The sequence below is a fragment of the Podarcis tiliguerta genome (genome assembly GCF_965153285.1).
Source record: "Podarcis tiliguerta genome assembly, chromosome: 16".
Classification (NCBI taxonomy): Eukaryota; Metazoa; Chordata; class Lepidosauria; order Squamata; family Lacertidae; genus Podarcis; species Podarcis tiliguerta.
In genome coordinates, this window is record NC_139549.1 from 6,261,904 (window position 1) to 6,285,177 (window position 23,274).

Sequence of the window (23,274 nt, forward strand, 5' to 3'; positions counted from 1 at the left end):
CTGAAAGCAGGTTGGAAGCTGGAGGCACAGAGACATGCTTGATCCAAAGCTACAGTGGTACCTCAAGTTAAGTACTTTATTCATTCCGGAGGTCCATTCTTAACCTGAAACTGTGCTTAACCTGAAGCACCACTTTAGCTAATGGGGCCTCCTGCTGCTGCTGCGCCGCTGGAGCATGATTTCTGTTCTCATCCTGAAGCAAAGTTCTTAACCCGAGGTAATATTTCTGGGTTAGCGGAGTCTGTAACCTGAAGTGTATGTAATGCTGCATCATCACTAGGCTGTTCCTGTCTGGTGCAAGAAATGACTCCATTGGCTAAAGTTACTGTCTGTGAGTCTATGCAGTCTGGGGCAAGCTTTTGTGGGGTGTTAATGCTGTGAGCTCCTCCATCCTATGCTCCAGTTATGTACATGTGTAAACACCCCAGTCGCCACTGAAGTTCATTCCAAGGAAACTGAACCTGGGTAAGCACCTAGAACCAAGGGATTCTCTCACCACTTGCAGATTGGGATGCTTTGTGACACTACATATCAAGTGAGAATGTCCATAGTCAAGAAGTGTTTCTTCAGCATATGATGAAAACTATACAATGAAGGCACCAGAGGCACTTCTGTGGGAAAGGAATTCCACAACTTAAAAGCTGCCACAGAGAATGCCCTTCCCTGGGTCACACATCCCCAACTTCTGAGGGTGGTAGAGCTACCACAACAGGCCCTCCTCTGCTGATCTGAACACCTGAGACTGTTTCTATGGAAGGGGGTGGTCTTTCTGGGGCCTAAGTCATTTGTGGCTTTAAACAGGAATGTGAACTCTTTGAGTTGGACCTGGAAACAAGCTGGAAGCCAATGCAGCTGCTGGTCCCAAAACTACGAAAAGAACACAGCCCCATTAAGATCTCCTGAAATGTCTTCTTGCTGGTGTGTATGTGGTAAATGCAGTGGAATTCTAAGAATGTAATGTAATTGCTTTTGCATTAACAGAAGCTTCTTCATTGGGGATCATCTCACAGAGAACCTGAATCCCAACTGAGGGCATTCAGAGTGTGATACGCTTGCGGATTAATTTTGCCCTGAGAAAACGCCATGCATTCCATTCCAGTTCACAAGTCAGGGCATGAACTGTGTGCGAGTAGTTTGCATGGGGAAAGTAACGAAGGAAAATAGGAAACTGCCTTCTACCTAGTTTCCGACTCACAGAGGTACAATTCCGGAGCCCCTTAACAAACTACAGCCTCCATTATTCTTTAGAGAAAGTCGTATATTTGAAAGATACTATACAGATCTCCCCACACTCAGACCAATTGATCCATCTAGTTCAGACTGTACAGACTGATCAGCAGCCCTTAGCCAGGATTTCAGACGGAAATTTATGGAGACCTGGAGATTCTTTTTTAAATAATAATAATAATAATAATAATAATAATAATAATAATAATTTATTAGTTTTTACACATATTTTCCAGCATAACATCCTTTCAAACATCATTTCGAAATTTTTGGCTATCACAGCCTAAGACTTCCTTCAACCTCGACTGATGGTTTTCTAAAGTCTTTCTAATTACCGGTATGCATTTTGTAACTATAATTCTTGCTATGAACTCAGATTTCCAATACATCTATTCTTAATTCTTTCCACAATAATTTATAAATTACTGAGACCTGGAGGTTCTAGGGCAGGAAATCATCTAAAACATGCAGAGCATCTGTAAACATCTAAACATCTGAAACACCACCCACCCTCTTTTAAACACTGCTTCAGTCATGTTTAATCAAGCCATTGTGAAGCCATCTATCTCTTTATCGCTGAGCCTCATCTTCTCCACCCTGCAATAGGTGGACAATGAAGTCCATTAGCATTGGAATTTACACACAGCAGCAGCAGAAGCAGCCCCATGCAATCTCTAACGATAAAATCATATTTCCTGCCAATGCAAATTCTGTTTTGATTTGTTTATGTCTCCCCAAATCCCTTGCAGCAGCAAGGAGGATATTGGAATACAACGAAGAGAATCATCATTCATTCCCTTCACAGGTATAACAGGAAATACAGGTAGAGGCGTGACATCATCCTTACGAGATATTATGGGATGAGGAGACCTCAGTTCATTTTCATGCAGAGAGAATGTTGAGGTGAAAACGGAGGTGCTGGGTTTAACCCAACATCCTATGCCCTTTTAAAATGTGTCTTTGGGGGAGGGCAATTGGGAGTTGCTTTTATTTTTATTATGTATTTTGTGGTTTTATATCATGATTTTATTCTGTGAACCGTGCTGAGACCCCCGGGTGTAGTGTGGTACAGTGGTACCTTGGGTTAAGTACTTAATTCGTTCCGAAAAGACCCTGATGCTGGGGAAGATGGAGGGCACAAGGAGAAGGGGACAACAGAGGACGAGATGGTTGGACAGTGTTCTTGAAGCTACCAGCATGAGTTTGACCAAACTGCGGGAGGCAGTGGAAGACAGGGGTGCCTGGCGTGCTCTGGTCCAGGGGGTCACGAAGAGGCGGACACGACTAAATGACTCAACAACAACATTCTAAAACAGCAAGCAATGCATTGAATTGAACTGAACTGAATTTATTACTGTCCCAGACCAGACTCACATACCGTACCAAACAAATCAGAAACACAATAAAATGAAGTTTGAATTAACAATCAATATAACGATAAACAATACAGTTATGGCAGCAGTTGAAATATAGTTTAAGTCTTAATCTCTACAATATTATCTATAATTTGCTTCTAAGCCCTTAGTCTTTATAGTAGCACAGCTTGTGCTGCGAGCCCCAAAACCCATCCCCCATGGAAATAAAGACACAGTGGAGACAGAATTCAGTTTAAATGTTAATGGGCAAATTTTGGCCACAACTTTATTAAAATACACAAATGTGCCTGGTATTGATGTAGGCATTGGTATCAAACTATATCTGGCTCCTGCCCTACCCTGCAGGAAGTCTGGAAGGGTAAACAACCAGCAGGGGGAATTCCATCAATATATATAGACTGGTGCTCACCCATGGGGTTCCTAGAGGTCCTGGAATGGCCCTAGCCCCTCTCTGGGCTTCAGACGAGATCCAGACCCCTGGATTCCTTTAACGGAATACCCTGTTCATTGGAGGGGCAGGAGATGGCTGCAACTCCCCTCCCCACATTCCCCTAAACCAATGCCTAACCTCCAAACCTTACAAAGTTGTGACGATTGCTAAGAGGTAGGCAAAAACCAAGTGGCCACATTGGAAAAAATTCCTACCCGGACCCCATTCCAAAACAGGTGACCAACCGAAGTAAGTCCAAAGCAAGGCCAAACACGACCCAATTAATGCGTGGGCGCGTGTTCGGCAACGTGAAGCAAAAGAAGGTAACCTACGTCGCGCTGCCAAATAAATACCCCCAACCTTGCCACGCTGCTGATTGACTAAAGGCCATTGGCGTAACTGTGGCACCCCACTTCTTTCAGCCATCTTTTAATCATGTATTCATCTACACATTTCCATTCCTGTTTGAGATTTTGGTTAGATTGCATTCTAACTGTTGCTGTCATTTTTGCTAATTCAATCATTTCAAAAAAATTATGTTGACAATCGGCCACTGATGGTACTTCTTCTGATTCGCAATTTTTAGCAACCAATAACCTAGCAGTGGTTGTTGCATGTAGGAAAATTCTTTTCATGTCCCAAAAAGTTTTACAATGATTTTTTAAAGCCTGAATTTTAGCCTCTCCCAAACAAAGCGCCTTTGTTCTCTTATTCTGAGAATCATTCCTCCTCCTTCCCATGAAGCCAGGCATTTTTTTCTTCTTCTGTTGGCCATTTCTGAGATATTTTTCCTGCTATAACTTTGATTCTTTTTGGCATTTTAAAATTGTTTTTACAATGGATATTCAAAATCCCATTGCTGCTCATAGCCCCAGACTGCATAGACTCACAGACAGTAACTTTAGCCAATGGAGTCGTTTCTTGCACCAGACAGGAACAGCCTAGTGATGATGCAGCATTAATATGCAAATGGGAACAGCAGGATGACTCAGCTGTTATTATGGATAGACTTTCAGACTCTCGGCTACTTCAAACCAACAATTATGAGACAGCTGCTCAGATGACTGACAGTTTACAGGAAGCCTTTGGATTTACAATTAAGTGTTTTCGGCGACTATTCAAAATAAAGTTTGAGTCCAAGAAAGACCGCAACAGTCATGTGACGCAGTTTCTAGCTATTATTGAGAATCTGGTACTAGCAAATTTTACACTTGCTGATGAACTGAAAGTCTGCAATTTTGGGGGTCACTTGGGCTAAAGTTTGAGACAATTGCCGCTGTCATGGCAACAGCCTGTAGGCCCACATTTTTCTTTGCTGCCTATTTTGTGATTTTACCTGTAAATTCCCCCTGAGTTTCTCTCACCAAAGAGTACATGCCCCAAACCTAGGGTTTGCCATATTTTGAAGTGCAAAAAAGAGGATGCTATGACAGCTATTCAAAGCAAATAAATGCAATTTGTCTTAAATTTTACCCCTGAAAAAGAGGAAGCATCCTCGAAAAAGAGGACACATGGCAACCCTACATCTGGATCTTGACATCCCGGGAATTCTCCTTTTTTATATATACACACACCTGGGCAAACCCTTTAGGCCACAAATGCACAAATAAAATGAAATGTTGAGGTGATGGAGATGCAGGATTTAAGCACAAATGTAAAAAGGGACACCAGTGTGCCTAGAAAACGCATTTGGGTAGGGTTGCCATATGTCTGGGTTTCCCCGGACATTAGTGAGAATTCAGTGGTGTAAGTGATATATGGGAGGGGACGCGGGTGGCGCTGTGGGTTAAAGCCTCAGCGCCTAGGGCTTGCCGATCGAAAGGTCGGCGGTTCGAATCCCCGCGGCGGGGTGCGCTCCCATCGTTCGGTCCCAGCGCCTGCCAACCTAGCAGTTCGAAAGCACTCTCGGGTGCAAGTAGATAAATAGGGACCGCTTACTAGCGGGAAGGTAAACGGCGTTTCTGTGTGCAGCTCTGGCTTGCCAGAGCAGCGATGTCACGCTGGCCACGTGACCCGGAAGTGTCTGCAGACAGCCCTAGCCCCCGGCCTCTTGAGTGAGATGGGCGCACAACCCTAGAGTCTGTCAAGACTGGCCCATATGGACAGGGGTACCTTTACCTTTACTTTAAGTGATATATGGGTGGAATTTCCCCAAAGCAGCAGTTCGTCCTGGATATTTTGGCAACATACCAAAAAATTGAGGGTTTTGTGCATTTGGAGATCGTCTTTAAAAAGCTCAACAATTTTGGTGTTTTTCTAAAGAAAAAAGAAATGCTCAACAAACATATATATATATATATATATATATATATATATATAGAGTTCTACAATTTGTTTGTGTCTGGATTTTCATACCCTCCAACATTTCTCTGGTGAAAATAGAGACATCCCATTCCATAATGCTAACTTTGCTATTTATACCCCACACATCTTACTGGGTTGCCCCAGCCACTCTGGGCAGCTTTCAAGATATATGAAAACATAATAAAACATTAAACGTTTTTTTTTTAAAAAAAATAATAATAATCCAGGATTGCCTTCAGATAGTTCAGGGGTTAATAACTCCATGCCCTCCAACATTTCTCCAATGAAAATAGGGATATCCTAAGGAAAAGTGGACATTCCAGGATCAAATCAGAAACTGGGATGGTTTCTCTAAATCAGGGACGTCGCTGGAAAATAGGGACACTTGGAGGGTAGCCCTATGTAAAACTGCAGCAAAAAGTTAATATTTTGCACATTGCATACTAAGGGGAGTAAAAGGCCAGAGTATTTCTGTGCCATTGAGGAAAGATGATTTTTGTTTGAGGAAGATGTGTATCAATATTTTTCTTTCTTTTAGCCAATCGCAGCTAAGAAGCCAATATTGTCCTTTCACCCACTAAACACATTGTTCAAAGTCCTTATGGACTGGAAACCTTACTTTCTCTTTAAAACAAAAAAAAGTTCAAGGTTCTCAATAGGCCATCTCGTTAAGCCACAAATATACAAAAGAAACAGTGCATGGTGTCTTATTTTTGCATATGATTTTAATTATTACTGTTGCCCAAACAGAGGCCAAAACAGAAAACAGTTAACTTTCTTCCCCAAATTATGTTTCTTGGTGGGGAAAAGATACTGGAATTTCAATGTTAGACAGAGAAAATATTTGAATCAATTTTATGTAGAGAGAAAAGCATTCAATAAGCTATCCCCCATCCTTCATCCGCTTCTTTTAGCTAATGATGACTCAGAGCAGAAGATGGTGACCCTTCAGCCAACAAACACATCTTCCTCAGGAGTCTCATGTTCTCTACTTCTGCTGCTGTGGCCACTGAGGGGTTTGCTTCGTCTGCTGTTGGCAAGAGGGTGGGATGACCACAGGAGGGATGCATGGAGCTGGGACGACCACGGGAGGTTGTTTGGGGCACTGAGCTGGGATGACCACAGGAGGAATGCAAGGAGCTGGGATGACCACGGGAGGTTGTTGTTGGCAGCCTCTGTCCTCATGGCAGGAACTTCCACCCCTGTGGCAGGAGTCCTGTGGTTTGTTGTGGCAGGAGTCCTGTGGTTTGTTGTGGCAGGAGTCCTGTGGTTTGTTGTGGCATCCTCTATCGTTGCGGGAGCACATCTTGATATCGGTCAAATCTGGAGTCCTGTGAGAAATGAAGAAACAGGCTTTCAGAGAAGGTTCAGCAGAAGCATACCTTTCTTAGTCTTCCACTCAAAGCAGCTCACAATATAGTGGCCTTCCCTTCCTGTAGTAGGCATCTATAATGTTCTGTCTGTGTTAGAAAATGACATCCATTCCTAAATGGAGCCGGTGTGGTATAGTGGTTAGAGTGTTGGACTAGGACCTGGGAGACTCAGATTGAATCCCCGCTTACCTATGGAGCTCACTGAGTGACCTCCGGCCTACAAATTGGTTGTGAGAATAAGATGGGGAACAGAAATATGTACACCACCTTGAGCTCCTTGGAGGAAAAGTGGTGGGATACAAATGTTAAGTAAATAAATCAACTTTTTAACTGTTGTGGGGCTCACCCAACGTACCCCGGGTTTGTAACATTCTACTCATCCTGCAAAGCAAGAAATCCAGACTAAAGAAACTCCTGTCTTAGTTGACAGTGCTCCCTAATATCTTTAGGGGAAAACATATACCTTGAACCCTAGTTCTTTCAGGGCCATTTTCAGACAGGAGGCCATTTCAGCTGTACCTTGAGTTGCTGGGAGTTTACCTTGAAATGCTCGAATTGTTTAATTCGTTTTTTAATAATTGGCTCTGTTTTTAATTGGATTGTGAATTGGTATTGTGACAATGCGGCTTTTATTGGATTTGTATTAAAATTAATAAAAGTATTATTAAAAAAAGAGGTGCTGGGAGTTGAGTGTGGGACCTTCTGCAGGCAAAACAGATGTTCTGCCACCGAGCTGTGACTCTTCATATGTCCCTGTTTATGCCACTCAAACTGTTGACTAGATGCATTCTCTTTGTGATAACTCAGCTCTAACTTAGTCAAAGATTCTTTTGATTCCTTAGTTCATCAATGCCTACAGTTTGTTGGTTTTCAAATATTTGTACCCAATGCAAATCGTCCTCAGAGTAGAGCCAGTGAAGTCAATAGATATGGCTAACAAAGGTTCATTCATTTCATTGTGTCTATTCTAAGTCGAATACATTTAGATGCAACCCAAAGACACCTAATCTGGAAACTAGGTTATCCCCATGCATCTTGAATAATCAACATTCAAACCTCCCACAAATACAATCAATAGAGCAGGTGGTATCTCCAGACTTACCCCAAATGCCAACTGGAAAAGCTGCAGTAGAGAAGATCAGAAGTGTATGTCTGGATCCTTGGAGGGTGAGACCTTTTATACGGTCCCCTTGCCTTACTTCTGGGAATGAAATCCCTCTCTTGAGCAAGTGTGAGCAATATCACCCTTCAAGCCATGAGCAACTCTTCGATGGATGGGCCCCACCCTTTGGAAAAGTGTCACCAGGAAATAATGGGATCACTTTTGTAATACTGCAGGCACCTGACCATGTTCTGGGGCTGATTCTGTGCTGTGTAACGTAATTAATTGCCTTTGTTGGAAACCTGCAGATCAACAAACATTGGGCAACTTTTGGGAGAAAGAAAGGCAGCGTCCAGTAGGACAACCCTTTTGAACAATGTCTTTCTGGATGCCTTTAAGACACATCATGGGGAAGGTGATTCCATCCAACGTTTCCACACACCTTCCATTTTAGAACTATGTGTGACTAAACCATTTGGCTACAACCCCTAGCAGGCCCACAGGCCTAAATCAATAGTGTGGGTGCTAGAATCTTTGATGATCCAGGAAACTGTAAAACCATGAAATATGGACCCCCTTGCTGTCGGAATTAGATAGCTGTGAAGGTACAGCAGTGCGGAGAGACTGTGTGTAAGAGTCAACAAAGGGATTTAACTTACCATTTTTATTTCTGCTTTATTGTTTATATCAGGGGTTGTCAACCTGGTCCCTACCTCCCACTAGTGGACGTTTCAGGATTCTAGGTGGGCAGTAGGGGGTTCTATGACACAAGCTGAGTCCTCCTTCCATCGAGCACCGGTGGGAGGTAAGGAAATTTTACCATCAAGAAAAATGCATTAGTGGGAGGGAGGTATAAAAAGGTTGACTACCCCTGGTGTATATGTTGAAATGTTGTATTTTAACTTACACAGTATGTTGTGTAGCAACACACTATGATGCCATTGGGATGATAGGTGGCTAAGAAATGTAATAAATAATGGAGAGTAATTAATGAGCAATATGAGCCAGGGGGGCAGCCCCTTGTACATTTAGAGCAATATATTGCCATTTTAAACAGGCATGGCTTTCCCCCAAATAATTCTGGGAAATGTGGTTTGTTCAAGGTGCTGAGAGTTGTTAGGAGACTCCTATTCCCCTCACAGAGCTACTATTAACAGAGTAGTTTAACAATCAATCCCTTTTCACAGGGAACCTGGACTTTTGTACAGAAAGGCTCTCAGACTGATGGGTTAGTATGTCTAGCTATTGACAAGAAGGTTGGTGGTTTGAGTCCATCCAGGGATGGCTGTGAGATTCCTGCGTTGTAGGGGGTTGGACTAGATGACCCCCCAGGTCCATTCCAACTCTACAATTGTATGTTCAAGCAGGAGTTCTTTAATTTACAGGGTTGCGTCCCACTAAAGCTACATTCACATTTGATAAGGATGTTGGGAATTGTAGCTCAGTGAGGGGGGAAATTCAGTTCCGATGATTCTTTGGGGAAAGACATGCGCTTTAATAGGACTGCCATTAGCAGGATTTGGCTCCCCGCCCCTGAAAAAAGGTCAACAATTTGTTTGTGTCCGAATTTTCACTTCTTGAAATATGGCAACCCTAGCTTTAAAAACGTGTTGGATGAGCTTTCAATGTATGATGATCATTCCTTTATTTCCCTACAATTGACTATAGGGGAAGAGAGGGGGAGGGAGGGAGGGAGAGAACAAGCTTTTGGCAGAAGTGGGTGACATTTGCATATTCTACTTTGGGACTATTCTCCATTCTTCTCCAAAAGATGACTTTTAAGAATCCAGTAAGAAGACCCTGAAAAGGATTGTTCTGTTGGACCACACCTTTCATTACCCCCCCCAGATTGATCAATGTGTGTGATTGTTGATACATAGGAATTCTAAGGGCAATTACATTACGCAGTGCAGGATCAGACCCTGACTTGTCATGAGTTGCACGCTGCATTGCAAAAGTAATCTCATTATGTTCCGGTGATACCTTTTCCCTGGGGTGGGGCCCATCCAGTAACACATACAAATCATCGCATGAAAGTCCAGCTTGGCTCACTCTTGCCCAAGAGGGGAATTTCATTTCCGGAAGGCAGGTGAGGGACTGTATAAAAAGTATCTCACCTCAAGGATCCAGACAAGACTCCGGTGATCATTCCTATTCTAAGGATTCCAGTTTACATTTTCAGTAAGTTTGGGGATTCTACCTGTTCTGTGGCTAGAATTGGAGGGCAGGGGTTGGAACTGATCTTCTGAAATTGATGGATGGGGTGATTTATGTCAAGGGAAGCCATCTTGGTGTCCCTCAGATGACAATGGACAACAACTCCCATCATTCCTGTTCATTAGATGAGCCACCAGCTGGGGCTGGTGGGAGTTGTAGTCCAATGTTCTGGAAAGCACCACTTTGTCCATCCTTGGAGCTGTGCAACTCTGAGTCCCTTTAAAGGGGAACGTTGTGAACCTAAGCCAAGGGTAGCCAAGGTGGTATCTTCTAGATGTTTCAGACTACAAATTCCACCAGCCTCAGATAGCATAGCCACTGATCCAGGAAGATGAGTCTATAACAGCTAGAGGATATTTTTCAAACTGTGTTTTTGTTGAACCTTCTTGTGAGATATTTTTTCTAGTTCACTTGAATAATGTTCTTTGCCTAAAAATGTCTAGAAGGTTTGAGAAGCCACCCTAATCTACTTAAAATGTGAAGTCTTAAGAAACAGACATTTGCATTGGACCTTTGCTCCATAGGACTCTAGATCTGACCGACATCAATATGTGCTCCATTTAGGAATGGATTTCATTTTGTAACACAGACAGAACATGATAGCTGCCACTCACGGGAAAGAAAGGCTGCTAAATAGTACACTGCTTAGAGTGAAGGAATAAGGAAGGTATGCTCCTACTGGACCTTCTCCGAAAGGTTGTCTCTTCATTTCTCACAGGACTCCAGATTTGACCAATATCAAGATGTGCTCCCGCAACGATAGAGGATGCCACAACAAACCACAGGACTCCTGCCACAACAAACCACAGGACTCCTGCCACAGGGGTGGAAGTTCCTGCCATGAGGACAGAGGCTGCCAACAACAACCTCCCGTGGTCATCCCAGCTCCTTGCATTCCTCCCGTGGTCATCCCAGCTCAGTGCCCCAAACAACCTCCCGTGGTCGTCCCAGCTCCATGCATCCCTCCTGTGGTCATCCCACCCTCTTGCCAACAGCAGACGAAGCAAACCCCTCAGTGGCCACAGCAGCAGAAGTAGAGAACATGAGACTCCTGAGGAAGATGTGTTTGTTGGCTGAAGGGTCACCATCTTCTGCTCTGAGTCATCATTGGCCAAAAGAAGCGGATGAAGGATGGGGGATAGCTTATTGAATGCTTGCCTCTCTACATAAAATTGTTTCAAATATTTTCTCTGTCTAGCACTGAAATTCCAGTATCTTTCCCCCATCCAGAAACATAAATTGTGGAGGAATGTTAACTGTTTTCTGTTTTGGCCTCTGTTTGGGCAACAGTAATAATTAAAATCATATACAAAAATAAGACATGGTGCACTGTTTTCTTTATATATCTGTAGCCTAAAGGGCAGGCCTGTTGAGATCCTTGAACTCTTCTTTGTTTTGATGAGAAAAACAGGTTTCCAGTCCACAAAGACATTAGGTGTTTGGTCATCAAAGGGCAAGATTGAAGGAAGGAAGTAAAAGAAACCTTGATGAACGTCTTCTTCCTTAAACAAAAACAATCTTCTCTGATTGGTACTGAGATACTGTTACCTTTTACTGAGCTTGACATGTCATGTATAAAATATTAACTGTTTGCTGCAATTATGTTACAAATTTAACATTTCACATTCTTTTTCTGGGCACATTGGAGTTTCTTTTTACAACTGTGGTTGTGAGGGTTGAATTTGGGGTAATAGGGAAAAAATCTGCCAAGGGGATTTAACTGGATGCACCAGTCCTAACCAGCTGCTGCAGCTGTAGACACAGCTGTTGGTGGAAGGAATAAGGTGCTTAACAAAGGCATCAAAGAGGTGAAGAGAGGCTTCATCGAAATCCAGGCTCAGGAGTTGGAGGGGAGATGGTCTGGGTGTGTCACATGAGGTTCCAGGACTTGGAGAAGATCATGGATCCAAACTTCAAGAAAGAAGATTCCACCTAAACATTAGGAAGAACTTCCTGACAATAAGAGCTGTTTGACAGTGGAATTTGCTGCCAAGGAGTGTGGTGGAGTCTCCTTCTTTGGAGGTCTTTAAGCAGAGGCTTGACAACCATATGACAGGAGTGCTCTGATGGTGTTTCCTGCTTGGCAGGGGGTTGGACTCGATGGCCCTTGTGGTCTATTCCAACTCTATGATTCTATGATTCTATGTGTCACTTTGTCACATGAGATTCCTGGCAGACATGCCAAAGGCTGTATCAACGCAGGTTGGGTGTGGAGGTTGCCAGGTACTCCTTTTTGGCACACCCGAAAGTGCGTGGGCCATGGAAAAAGCATGCCACTGTGCTGAGGCCAGGGTGGGGTAGGAAGGGAGGCAAGAAGAAACTGTGAACCCCTCCCTCTCGCTCAATACTAGAAATCTAGGCAGCTGGGTGTCAGGAGATCCAGAGCAGACAAAATTATATATAGTTCAGATTCAAGGCCTTCGACTGATTGTTGATGTCTCACCAATCAGTCGATGTCTCACCTTAGCTATCAATGCTATGAGTCAAGGTGTTTAGTTAAAGCATTGATTTTAATTTTTATGTTATGCAAAAACTAGTCATTAAGACTACAGTCTTATGCCTACTTACTAAAGTCTTAGAGCAGTAGTTCTCAAAGTGGGTGGCACTGCTTTTTTGGGTGGGGCAGTGGGATTACACTAAGAGGCAAGGGGGAAGCAGAGGGTGAGGGAAACTGGAGGTTTTATTTATTTTCCATTCTTTATAATCACACTTTCATCCAGGGATGTCGAATAACTTACAGAAAAATAATTCAGTCGAAAATCTAACAATAACATGCATCAAAATCATCCTCCTATTTGTTATGCGTAACAGTATACAGTGGTACCTTGGGTTACATATGCTTCAGGTTATATACACTTCAGGTTACAGACTCCGCTAATCCAGAAATAGTACCTCAGGTTAAGAAGTTTGCTTCAGGATGAGAACAGAAATTGTGCTCCGGCGGCGCGGCAGCAGCGGGAGGCCCCATTAGCTAAAGTGGTGCTTCAGCTTAAGAACGGTTTCAGGTTAAGAATGGACCTCCGGAACAAATTAAGTTCTTAACCCGAGGTACCACTGTATACTTTTGTCCCTACTCATTTATCCTAATTTTTTTCCCTCCCTCCCTCCCTCCCCTTTAACCCCCTGCCCAAAATGTCCTCTCTTCCAATCTTTAACCATGTGCAGATTATTCATTCTAATTTGGATGCTTGGGTTGGCTTCTGCCTGTGCTATCCAATTCCTATAACTTGTCCATTTATTCAAAATCTTTTGGCATTTGTTTTCCCATGTATCTTCTGTCATTACCTATTCAAATATATCAGATTGTATGTATTCAAAATGTTAATGACTGAAAGGCTGGCATCACTGTATCAAGTTAATCATTTTCTTCTGAATTAATTAAACTAAATAGTTTTCAATGTGCAATTAATTGCTACTGTTTTGAATTTTGTGTTTTTTTTTCCTTCCTTCTGGTCACACAACCTGCTGTTCTGAATAATACTTTTCAGAGTAGGGAAAAGGGCACAAGGGATTAGTCTGTGGAACCAAATGGATGGTGGCTGCAAAACTTTTGGGAACCCTTGTCTTAGAGAAAAGGTGTATGATAGAGGGGCATGAAATTATGAGCTGTGTGGAGACAGTGAATAGGTTTCCCTCTCTCTCTCATAGTTCTGGAACTCAAGAACATCCAATGAGGCTGAATTTTGGTAGATTTGGGACAAACTGATGGTATGGAGAACGTGGATCCACTCTCATAATCACAGATGCCATTGGGGCTATCCATCGAATCTGAATGAATCTGGAATATTCAGGACAGACAAAAAAGAAAGCTCTTCTGCATACAGAGTATAGTAGTGACAGTCACCCACTTGGACAGCTTTCAAAGTGGATTCCATAAATTCAGGGCCCAAAGGGTATGACTGCATGACACGGGCCTTTAGGTAATGGTGTTAAGAAGATAATTTTCCTGCTACTGAATGTCAGGTTTCTGTCAGCGGCTCCTGGCTGGTTGCCCAAAAACTGTTAAGACAAGGAAAAGTTTCTTACTGCCCTTTATTATTTCAGACTTTACAGAGAGAGGCTATACGATCCGATAATCTTTATTGTCATTGTCCCATACAGAACAACGAAACTGAAAAAAATCTACATCAGACATCCAAAAACCCACAAGCCTGCTACCCCAGCTATCCCAGCCTGCTTAGCCCCCTAAAAACTCTGATACCCCATAATTAAATACAATCTACTCCCATAGAGACTACCTTGCACTGCATTTAAAACCAAAATCTCATTTGGATAGAAACCTACAAAGGACTCTATAAGGGCTCTTGTGTCCCCCATAAGGGAATAAGGGCAGATTTTTGTTTATTCCACTTACATCCTTGTGCTTGACTGAAGGGAAGGTAGAGAGGGGTTTGTGGGTGAAATGAGCCTATGGAGCAAAGATAACACAGGACAGGCAAATCAATACCATACATTTAAAGTACATTCAATGTGCATTTAAAGCACCTGACTTCCCCTAAAGAATCATGGTGACTGTAGCTTGATTCTTTAGGCAAAGCCATGTGCTTTAAATAGGCTGCTCCTTTTTTTTTTTTTTGGAACAGAGTCCATGTTGTGATGCAACAGGCGCCCTCTAGCAGTACTTTCCAGATTGTTGTTTGGAGGAACATTTCCAGCGGCATGAAAAGGTGTCTGAGGACTGGAATCATGCTCTATTTTCAGGGGACGAATTGTAGCTCAGCGATCGAGCCAGTGCCGGATTTACGTATAAGCTAAACAAGCTATAGCTTAGGGCCCCACTCTCATGGGGGCCCCCAAAAAGTTTAAAGGGGAAAAAACCCACGATGTACATTTCCAAAATATAAGATAAAAAACAAATAAAATATAACCTACATACGCAACAGTGTTTTGTGTTGTGTAGGCTCCTATGATGTAAGTCATGGGCCCTGCCTGCTAGTCTGCTCCCTAAAATATCACTGGTTTGCTACAATTATTTCATGTTATAGCAAGTTTCTAGATTATGAGTCTTTGTCAATTGTGTTTCTAAAGGAACTTTTGTTATTGCCAAATGTGCCAATGTGTTTGCATTATTAAGTTTGTTATGAATAAAAAAAATCATTTTAAGTTAGAGCTGAATAATTATTTCACTATTAATATACTTCTTCTTAATTGTATTTCACTTTTAATATACTTCTTAATTGTATTTCAGTTCAACAATTACTATGATAAAATACATATTTTGTTATGTGCAAACGGCTTAAGATACCTATTAGGTCCATAAATTACCATATGGCATATATTCAACACAAAAAACAGCAACAATTTGTTGTTGACAAAGGAAAGCTGGACACATAAAGGGCCCCATTACCTTCAGTAGCTTAAGGCCTCATCAAACCTAAATCTGGCCCTGGGTAGAGCTCCTGATTTGCATAAAGATAGTCCCTGCTTCCAACTGAAGCATCTCTAGGTGGGACTGGGAATGCCCTGTCTGAAACTCGGGAGAGCTGCTGTCCGGCATTGTAGGCAACACTGAGCTTGATGTTCTAGTGGCCTGACTCTGTATAAGGGAGATTCCGATGTTCCTAGAACTGTCAGAGTAAAGGACAGATAGGAAGACAATACATCCAATCAATTGAATTGAAAGGGACCCAGACAGATCTATCCTCATTACCAAGTAGCAATTCTCTGTTTATGCTCATGAGGAGCTTTGCTGGATGTTGTGACTACTGATCTGGGGTCTCCTCTCCACTGAACATTTAGCATGTTCCTCCAAACCTGGAAAGAAGAAGTTCCTCAGTCTTCTCCCAGCTGCTGGAATGTCATTGGCCAATTGCTTCTGGCTTCTGGGATGTTCCAACTTCAACATCAACAGGCGAGGTTCAACATGACCCACTTAAGCCTGTGGCTTCCTGGCACCTCACCGCAGAGTACCTGAGAGGAACATCCAAATCCAAGAACAGTTTGACCTAAAGCTGGATGAGTCATTCATGGCAAGTCCGCAGGAACATTGCATTCCTGATCCCAACATGCCTCCTGCTGCCAAATAATCTCTCTCTCTCTCTCTCTCTCTCACACACACACACACACACACACACACCTTGACTGGTGGAGGTTGTTCCTTCTTTTTGGCCACTAGAGGGAGAAGGAGACAATGAAACTTGGAGAACAGTTCCAACATAAAAGAGTGGCACACCAAATTACTCTATGTCCCTTGGAAATAAATCGCTACATCGCAGTTAACATAGTTTATTATTCTTTCATTTATTCATTCAATCATTAAATTGGTATAACGCTTTTCATCTGAAGAACACAGGGCAGTTCCCATCATCTAATGGCCTAATGACCCAAAAAGACCTCTGCTGGGTCAAGCCAAGGGTCCATCTAGTCCTGTATTCCATACCCTCCAACATTCCTCAGATGGAAATAGGGGCATTTCTCCCTCCCCCCTAATTGACTCTCCTCAACTCACCATTTTCTTCTGTGTGCCCCCCCCCCCCGACAGAGCATTTCCTGTCAGAAGAAGTGCTGACACTGCTTCACAAACAGGACATAGGACACATGCCCTCCACAATTCTGAGGAAAACCACTAAATCCCAATTTTATTATATTTTATTCCAGGCATAGGCAAACTCCGGCCCTCCAGATGTTTTGGAACTACAATTCCCATCATCCTTAGCTAACAGGACCAGTTTGAAATCACGTAAAATGGTGAGCACCCTCTCAAAACCCTTTAAACACCCTCTCTGCAGCTCTCTCTTCAATCCATAACAAAAATACTGTATCCAAAAAATATTCACAACCAGAATTGAAGCTCTGGGGCTGGCAGGAGGCCGGAGGATGTGCAGGAAAGCAGCTGCTGCTGCACCACCCCACACGTCAGCTGCTAGGCGGGGAGGCGAAGCAGCCTAAACAAAGCCCCGCTGTACCTCAGGTCTCTTTGGGGCTTCCTTTGCCCTCACTGACATACTCTTCGGGCTCTGCAGAGGGTCTCCTCATGAACCACAAGGACTCTCCAGCTCACTTCCACAATTTCTGGGTTTGAATTCAATTATTTAGTTATTATTTTATTATTTCCCAGTGCCACATGAATACACTGAGCGATACACCAGACGTGCTGCCTTTTCCTTCCCCCTGTGCTGTCTCCTAAGTTGCTGGGATTTCCCATAGCCTAGCTCTTTGCTCTTTCCCTTTCCTTTTACCTCTCCTCTATCATGCATTCCTTCCTCTCTGATTGGAATGTGCTGGCTTTGATCTTCCAGCTGGTTGAGCATGTGTGGGTTTTTCCTATGGACCCGCCCTGCCCAGACTCTTCTGGTCAACTCACCTCTAGAGCATGAGCAGAGCATAACAGAAGAACTTAAAGTAGTCTGCTGGATTAGGCCAATGACTCATCTAGTCCAGCATCCTGTTCTCACAGTTCCCCAGATCCCTCAAGAAGGAACCCTCAAGAAGGACTCCAGCACATCTGTGGTCCCTGAAGCTGAAGTATTACTGCTGGCTAATCCAGGTGAGAGTGGCTATTGGTGCTCTAACCCTCTGTGAGTTAGGGACTTATCCTGCATGCAAAGACAGGCTCCGGCAGATGGACTGAAGGAGACCTATAGTGGGTCCAGTGGTCAAGAAGGCTGTTTCTGCATGTGCTGTAGAGGGAAGTGAGGGGGAGGTGGAACTGGTCAATGTGGCAAGGTAGCCCATCTAGGAGAAGGAAAACTCTCATCCTAAACCTCCACTGCCTTCTGGGATATCTTCGGGAGAAGAAAAGGCTAAGGAGTAAAACCTATACAAATCCAGACTGGAGTCCCTTCGATGATAGGATGGGGCCTAGTATGCCTCCTTCTAGCAGCCAAGCTGGTGCCAAACATAAGTCTCTGCTTTCCTTTGGACCACATCAGTGAGGCAGACAGGGGAGTCTTGTCATCTGGGCAGCCTGAGAGCACAATACACACTGCCCAGGCTTGCACCTCAGGGAGGTCACTTTGGTGCTGCTAACACAGCAGATTAACTTCACTCCGGAGGTGCACTCTCAAGACACACAGATGTCAACTGCCGCTTAGTGTGGAGGTACAGCACAGTCATCATGGCTAGCAACTATTGGTAGCTTTCTCCTCCACAAATTTTTCCATGAGTTTTAAAGCCATCCAGGTTCTTGGCCATCTTTTCCTTCTGTTCCAGATTCTAAATATGCTGCCTTGAATCTCCCAACATTCATCTTTATTGAATGTCAATGAGTTCCAGGGCTATGAGAGAGGGGGGAAATACTTTTTTCTAACTCTTGCACCAGCTGCTCCTGACAGTATTTTTATTACTGCATTGTGGGGGGTTGTTGTTTTTTTTTAAAAAAAACTTTGGTTGGCATAATGTTGGGACTTCCTTAGCAGGAGGAGGTACACAAATTTAATGAAGCTGAACTTAAAAGAGGCATGTGCCAAACGGATTATGACAATGGAATTCAGGTGGCAGAAAAAGACATCCTTAGATGTGTTGATTGTGAGATAAGCTTTATTCTCTCCCATGCATTAAGGGAGATTGAAACAAGGAAATCAGCAGCAGTGGGTGGATGAGGAAACACCCATCCACCACAAACACACACACACACACATTCATAAATTACATTGAAGAATGAGCCACACATTGAACATTAAATGCTATTGAAGAATGAAAGTGCAAAGCAACATGCAGAAGTGTCCTGGGTTTAACATGTCGTCGTCAGGATGCTGATGCGAGCTAGCAAAGTTAGCTTTTCTTGGGTTGCTTGGCAAATGTTGCAGTTTACTTGATGCTTGGCAATGGGCAGACCTGCTTCGTTTGCCCAATGCATGGAGGGACGACAATGGGGCACTTGGTCTGCGAGGATCCACCACCAGATCCACCGCTGCTGCAACAGACTGCTCCGCCACTGCCGCTGCTGCAGCACACAGCTCCGCCACTGCCACTGCTGCAGCAGACAGCTCCGCCACTGCCGCCACCACTGCTTCCACCAGGTACAACAATGGTTTTCCCACCGCCGCCACATCCTCCACTGGATCCTCCTCCAATCACCTTAACCCCACCTGAGCTTCCACCACCAGATGAGCTACAACAAACAGCACCACCACTGCCACTGCCGCCAGATGAGCTGCAACATACTGCACCACCACTGCCACCGCTAGCTCCACAGCAAACCCCTCCAGATCCTCCACCAACAACTATGGGGATCTTTTGCTGGCCACCTCCATATCCACCACCCATTCCACCTCCAACGCAACACCCAGAAGACTGGCCACTGCCGCCGGATGATCCACAGCACACTGCGCCGCCGCTACTGGCTCCACAGCAAACCCCTCCAGATCCTCCACCAACAACCATTGGGATCTTTTGCTGGCCGCCTCCATATCCACCTCCACATCCACCTCCGCTTGGTATAATGATGACTCCGCTGGACTGTCCGCCATATCCTCCTCTGCCGCAGCCTCCGCCACCACCTCCAGAGCAGCAGCAGCAGCCGCCCCCTGAACCGCCGCAGCAGCAACAGGCACCTCCGCTTTGTTTTTGCTGGCTCATCTTTTGGCTTTTGTGTGGTGCGTTAGACCTGGAAAGTGGACAAAGCATAGTTAATGCACGTTGCTGGCTGCAATGCTCATTTCTCAAAAGGCCTCATTCTCATGGTGGTCAACTTGTGTTCAGGATGCAGCACCAGAGAGTACAGGTGGCGATGTGCTGGATCACATGCTTGAATGCATGCATGTGTACATAAATACACACACAAACACACCACCTTACTCCATATTTTCATCCGAGGAATGCTGGAGGGTAGGCCATTTGGGTAATGGTCACAAAGAGACGCAGGTGGAACAAGGAGCCTAACCCAGGTGAAAACAGGAAGCGGGGGGAAGAAGGCCATAAGCTGAAACTCAACATGTGAAGAGACACCGCCCCCTACTGGGATTCAGCCAAGCAGTAGACCCCACCACCTGCACTCGCGCTGCACCTCAGCCACAGCTCTGCCGCTATCCCTCTATCCCGCTAACCCCAACTAACCATAAAAGGCTGTTTATTTCCTAGTGTACCGTTCTTTCCCAGGGCCATTTTTCAAGCAGACCACTTCCCCTCCCTCATTCACAGATTCCATGCCTTGCCCCAGGATCCAAATTATTTTCCCCACCTCTTCTCAGGTTACTTAGCAGTTCCCCCTACATGAAAGTCACTGTTGAAACAAAGGATTCTTATCACGGAGGATCCTTCCATTAGGTGATCCTTGCCCTGTGCTTTGAATTGGTGCCACCCAGTGACCAATTGACCACCTCTGGTATCCCTAGCTTCAACTCTCTTGTTTTCTGTACTTTCTGTACTTTCTGTCTTCCACAGTACTACCTGGTTGGTTGCCAGCTAGGAAGCCAAACCGTATTTCTGGTGTAGATATGGAGGCCAGATAATGTGAATGACATGGCTCCCCTGCACTAGCTAAGCAGGTCTGGCCCTGAAAACTGGGCATGGATGTATAAGGCCTCTTCTGGGAACAATTCCTCAGTGAACCTTTGTCTGACAGATTTATCCCTTGATAATCATAAAGGATTAAATTGTCTCTTGGAACAGGTTTAGGTAAGGATGCAATCTCTGGCTTAGCTGCAGCTATCATTCAAGCATTGCTGTTGGGGAGGACACACCAATTAATTTGCTGTGATCTCAGCTGCTCAGGTGCCATCACCCACCCCCAAATACAACAATCTTCTGCATGTTTGTGGATACAGTAGCTACACTGCATGCCTGTATTTCACCTCCAAACCTTAGCAGCAAATACATATACAGTGGTACCTCGGGTTACATACGCTTCAGGTTACAGACTCCGCTAACCCAGAAATACTACTTCGGGTTAAGAAATTTGCTTCAGGATGAGAACAGAAATCATGCTCCGGTGGCGCAGCGGCAGCGGGAGGCCCCATTAGCTAAATTCTTAACCTGAGGTACCACTGTACCCAGAAACAAATCTGGGCTCCTTTGTGCCCTAGGTATGGAGCTGTATTGGTGCCCTCACGAAAAGAAAAAAACCATGTTGTCATCATAAATGACTCTCAAATGGGACATTTAACAGAACAAGCCTATAAATGACTACTCAAAGGCAAAGCCCACAGAGTTCAATGGGGCTTACTCCCAGGAAACTGGGTATACAGGACTGCAGCCTAAATCTGGCAAGCCAGAGACAGAACTTCTGGCCATATTTCAACTGCCTCTTTGTTACCTTTGACAAGGTGCCAGCGGAAAGGCACTAAATTTGAGATTCCACACTTTTCTCAGAAGAAAGTCCCACTTAATTCTATGGTCCCTATTTCCCTGGCAAACTTGCAGCGGTGTGAGTGTACTGGAAATTGGCCAAAGCGGGAAAGAAACAAGGGAAAGCGACTCAGCTATGGTAAATTAAGAGGCTCTCCTGACATTTCTCAGCCAGCACATCAACTGAAAGGCTGCTCTCAAGGCAAGTAGGGAGAGTGGAGTGTGGGAAAAGCAGGCATTCTAGGATGTATGGGCCTGTAATGGAAAGCCACACTGCACAAGCTAACCACCAGCTTTGCCAGCCAACTGGGGAAGGGACTCCATGGGGTTCCTGCGATGGCCTGTGCAAGCAGCCAGATTCGTCCGTCAAAGCACCAATGGATCCTGGGTGGGGGCAACCTAGCCAACCACTAGGTTTTTCCCTGCCTGGACTAGAGAACAAAAGAAGAACTCTCAACAGATTCTCCTGTTCCTCTTTAAATCTAGAAGGATGACCCTCTCCCTCCACTGATTGTAATGAAATCTATACTTTATCAAGAATCCAGATCAACCCTTTGCACCACGATCCTACAAAATGAATAGTATATTGGTTAAAGCTGCAGATGGTTCCGTGCATTAAAGAGAAGGAAGATTATCAAAGATCCAAGCCTTGAACTTACCTCGTTGGACAAATGTGGAAGAATGAAGGACACGCTGCAATGGATTCGAATGATGAGCTTGCAGACCAGAGCTCCTCTTTATACCCATTTTCTGGCCGCTCCTATGGGAAGTGAGGCACTCCAGGAATGGTGAGTGACACAGCTAGAATCTCCCTTAACAACCGGCCTCATCAATCCCAAGATGCCAGACACGTCATAGGAGATCCATATCTCTCTTTTGTATCACTCGCTATTTTTATGGGACGTAAACAGCTTAATGAAGGTGCTACACCTAATGAGTAAGTTCCTGCTTTGTAGCGGTGCCTCACATATTTGTGGGGGCTCTTAATGGGTGACATATGCAAGGGCTGGTTTTCTTTAGGAGAGAGGGTGGCTTCCAACTGGTTTAGGCAAATTAGGCAAATTACCAACGTGGTTTTTTCCCCTCACCGGAACTCAGTTCCGGCACCTTTCAGGTGGGTGCCAATGCTATTCTAAGAGAACGAGGCTGGTGTTCATGGCGAGTTCCAGCACCTCTTTTTATAGAAAAAAAAGCACTGGTTATTACAGTGGTACCTTGGGTTACATACGCTTCAGGTTACATACGCTTCAGGTTACATACTCCGCTAATCCAGAAATAGTGCTTCAGGTTAAGAACTTTGCTTCAGGATGAGAACAGAAATCGTGCTCCGGCGGCACGGCAGCAGCAGGAGGCCCCATTAGCTAAAGTGGTGCTAAGGTTAAGAACAGTTTCAGGTTAAGTACGGACCTCTGGAACGAATTAAGTACTTAACCCGAGGTACCACTGTACTGCACTTATTTTTCCATAAGTTAAGAGACAGCAGTAGTGTGATATTAAGAATGTCGGACTAGGACCTGGGAGACCACGGTTCATATCTTCGCCCAACTCTGAAGCTCAGTAAATGTGGCCTTGGGCCAGTCACCACCTCGCAGCCTAGCCTACCTCACAGGGCTGTTGAGGGGATGGAATGAGGAGGGTTAGGACCTTGTAGGCCACCTTGAGCTCCTTAGAGAAAAAGTAGAGATATAGATGTAACCAGCTAATCAATCAAATCTCTTCCCTACCATTTCTATGCTAATCTGCATTGAGAAAGAAAAAAGAGCAAGTAGATTTGCTGTTAATCACGTTAGGTTGTACCCTATTAGATTTTGCTTAGATTAAACCTGTTGAAAACAGAGGGCATAAATTTGGTCATTAATATTGGTTGGTATACTCTGACTATGACTAACATTGGATTCTCTGAAGCAAAGGATATGTTCACACATTTCAGAGTGCAGGTGCCAGCTGCTTCTACACACGTACACCTGTTTTGTGAAAGAGTGTACACTTGTTAATTTGTATGGCTCAGCAACTGTGTAC

At 44.3% G+C, this 23,274-nt stretch overlaps 1 protein-coding gene and 2 long non-coding RNA genes across 3 annotated transcripts; 1 reads left to right on the top strand and 2 right to left on the bottom strand.

Moving 5' to 3' along the window:
- Nucleotides 1–6,044: 6,044 nt before the first annotated feature.
- On the bottom strand, nucleotides 6,045–8,626 carry LOC310666242. Its single transcript, XR_014505798.1, has 2 exons — nucleotides 7,813–8,626; nucleotides 6,045–6,668 (listed from the first exon to the last, which is right to left on the bottom strand). It is a non-coding gene; the product is annotated as an uncharacterized lncRNA (long non-coding RNA).
- Nucleotides 8,627–9,681: 1,055 nt separating this feature from the next.
- LOC310666238 lies at nucleotides 9,682–11,347 on the top strand. The gene is made up of 2 exons (XR_014505794.1): nucleotides 9,682–9,993; nucleotides 10,748–11,347. It is a non-coding gene; the product is annotated as an uncharacterized lncRNA (long non-coding RNA).
- A 7,142-nt stretch (nucleotides 11,348–18,489) lies between these two features.
- On the bottom strand, nucleotides 18,490–22,069 carry LOC310666163 (uncharacterized protein). Its single transcript, XM_083416828.1, has 2 exons — nucleotides 21,915–22,069; nucleotides 18,490–19,576 (listed from the first exon to the last, which is right to left on the bottom strand). The coding sequence occupies exon 2, from the start codon at nucleotides 19,546–19,548 to the stop codon at nucleotides 18,778–18,780; it is 771 nt and encodes a 256-aa protein (XP_083272954.1). The 5' UTR covers nucleotides 19,549–19,576; nucleotides 21,915–22,069; the 3' UTR covers nucleotides 18,490–18,777.
- Between the last annotated feature and the right edge of the window lie 1,205 nt (nucleotides 22,070–23,274).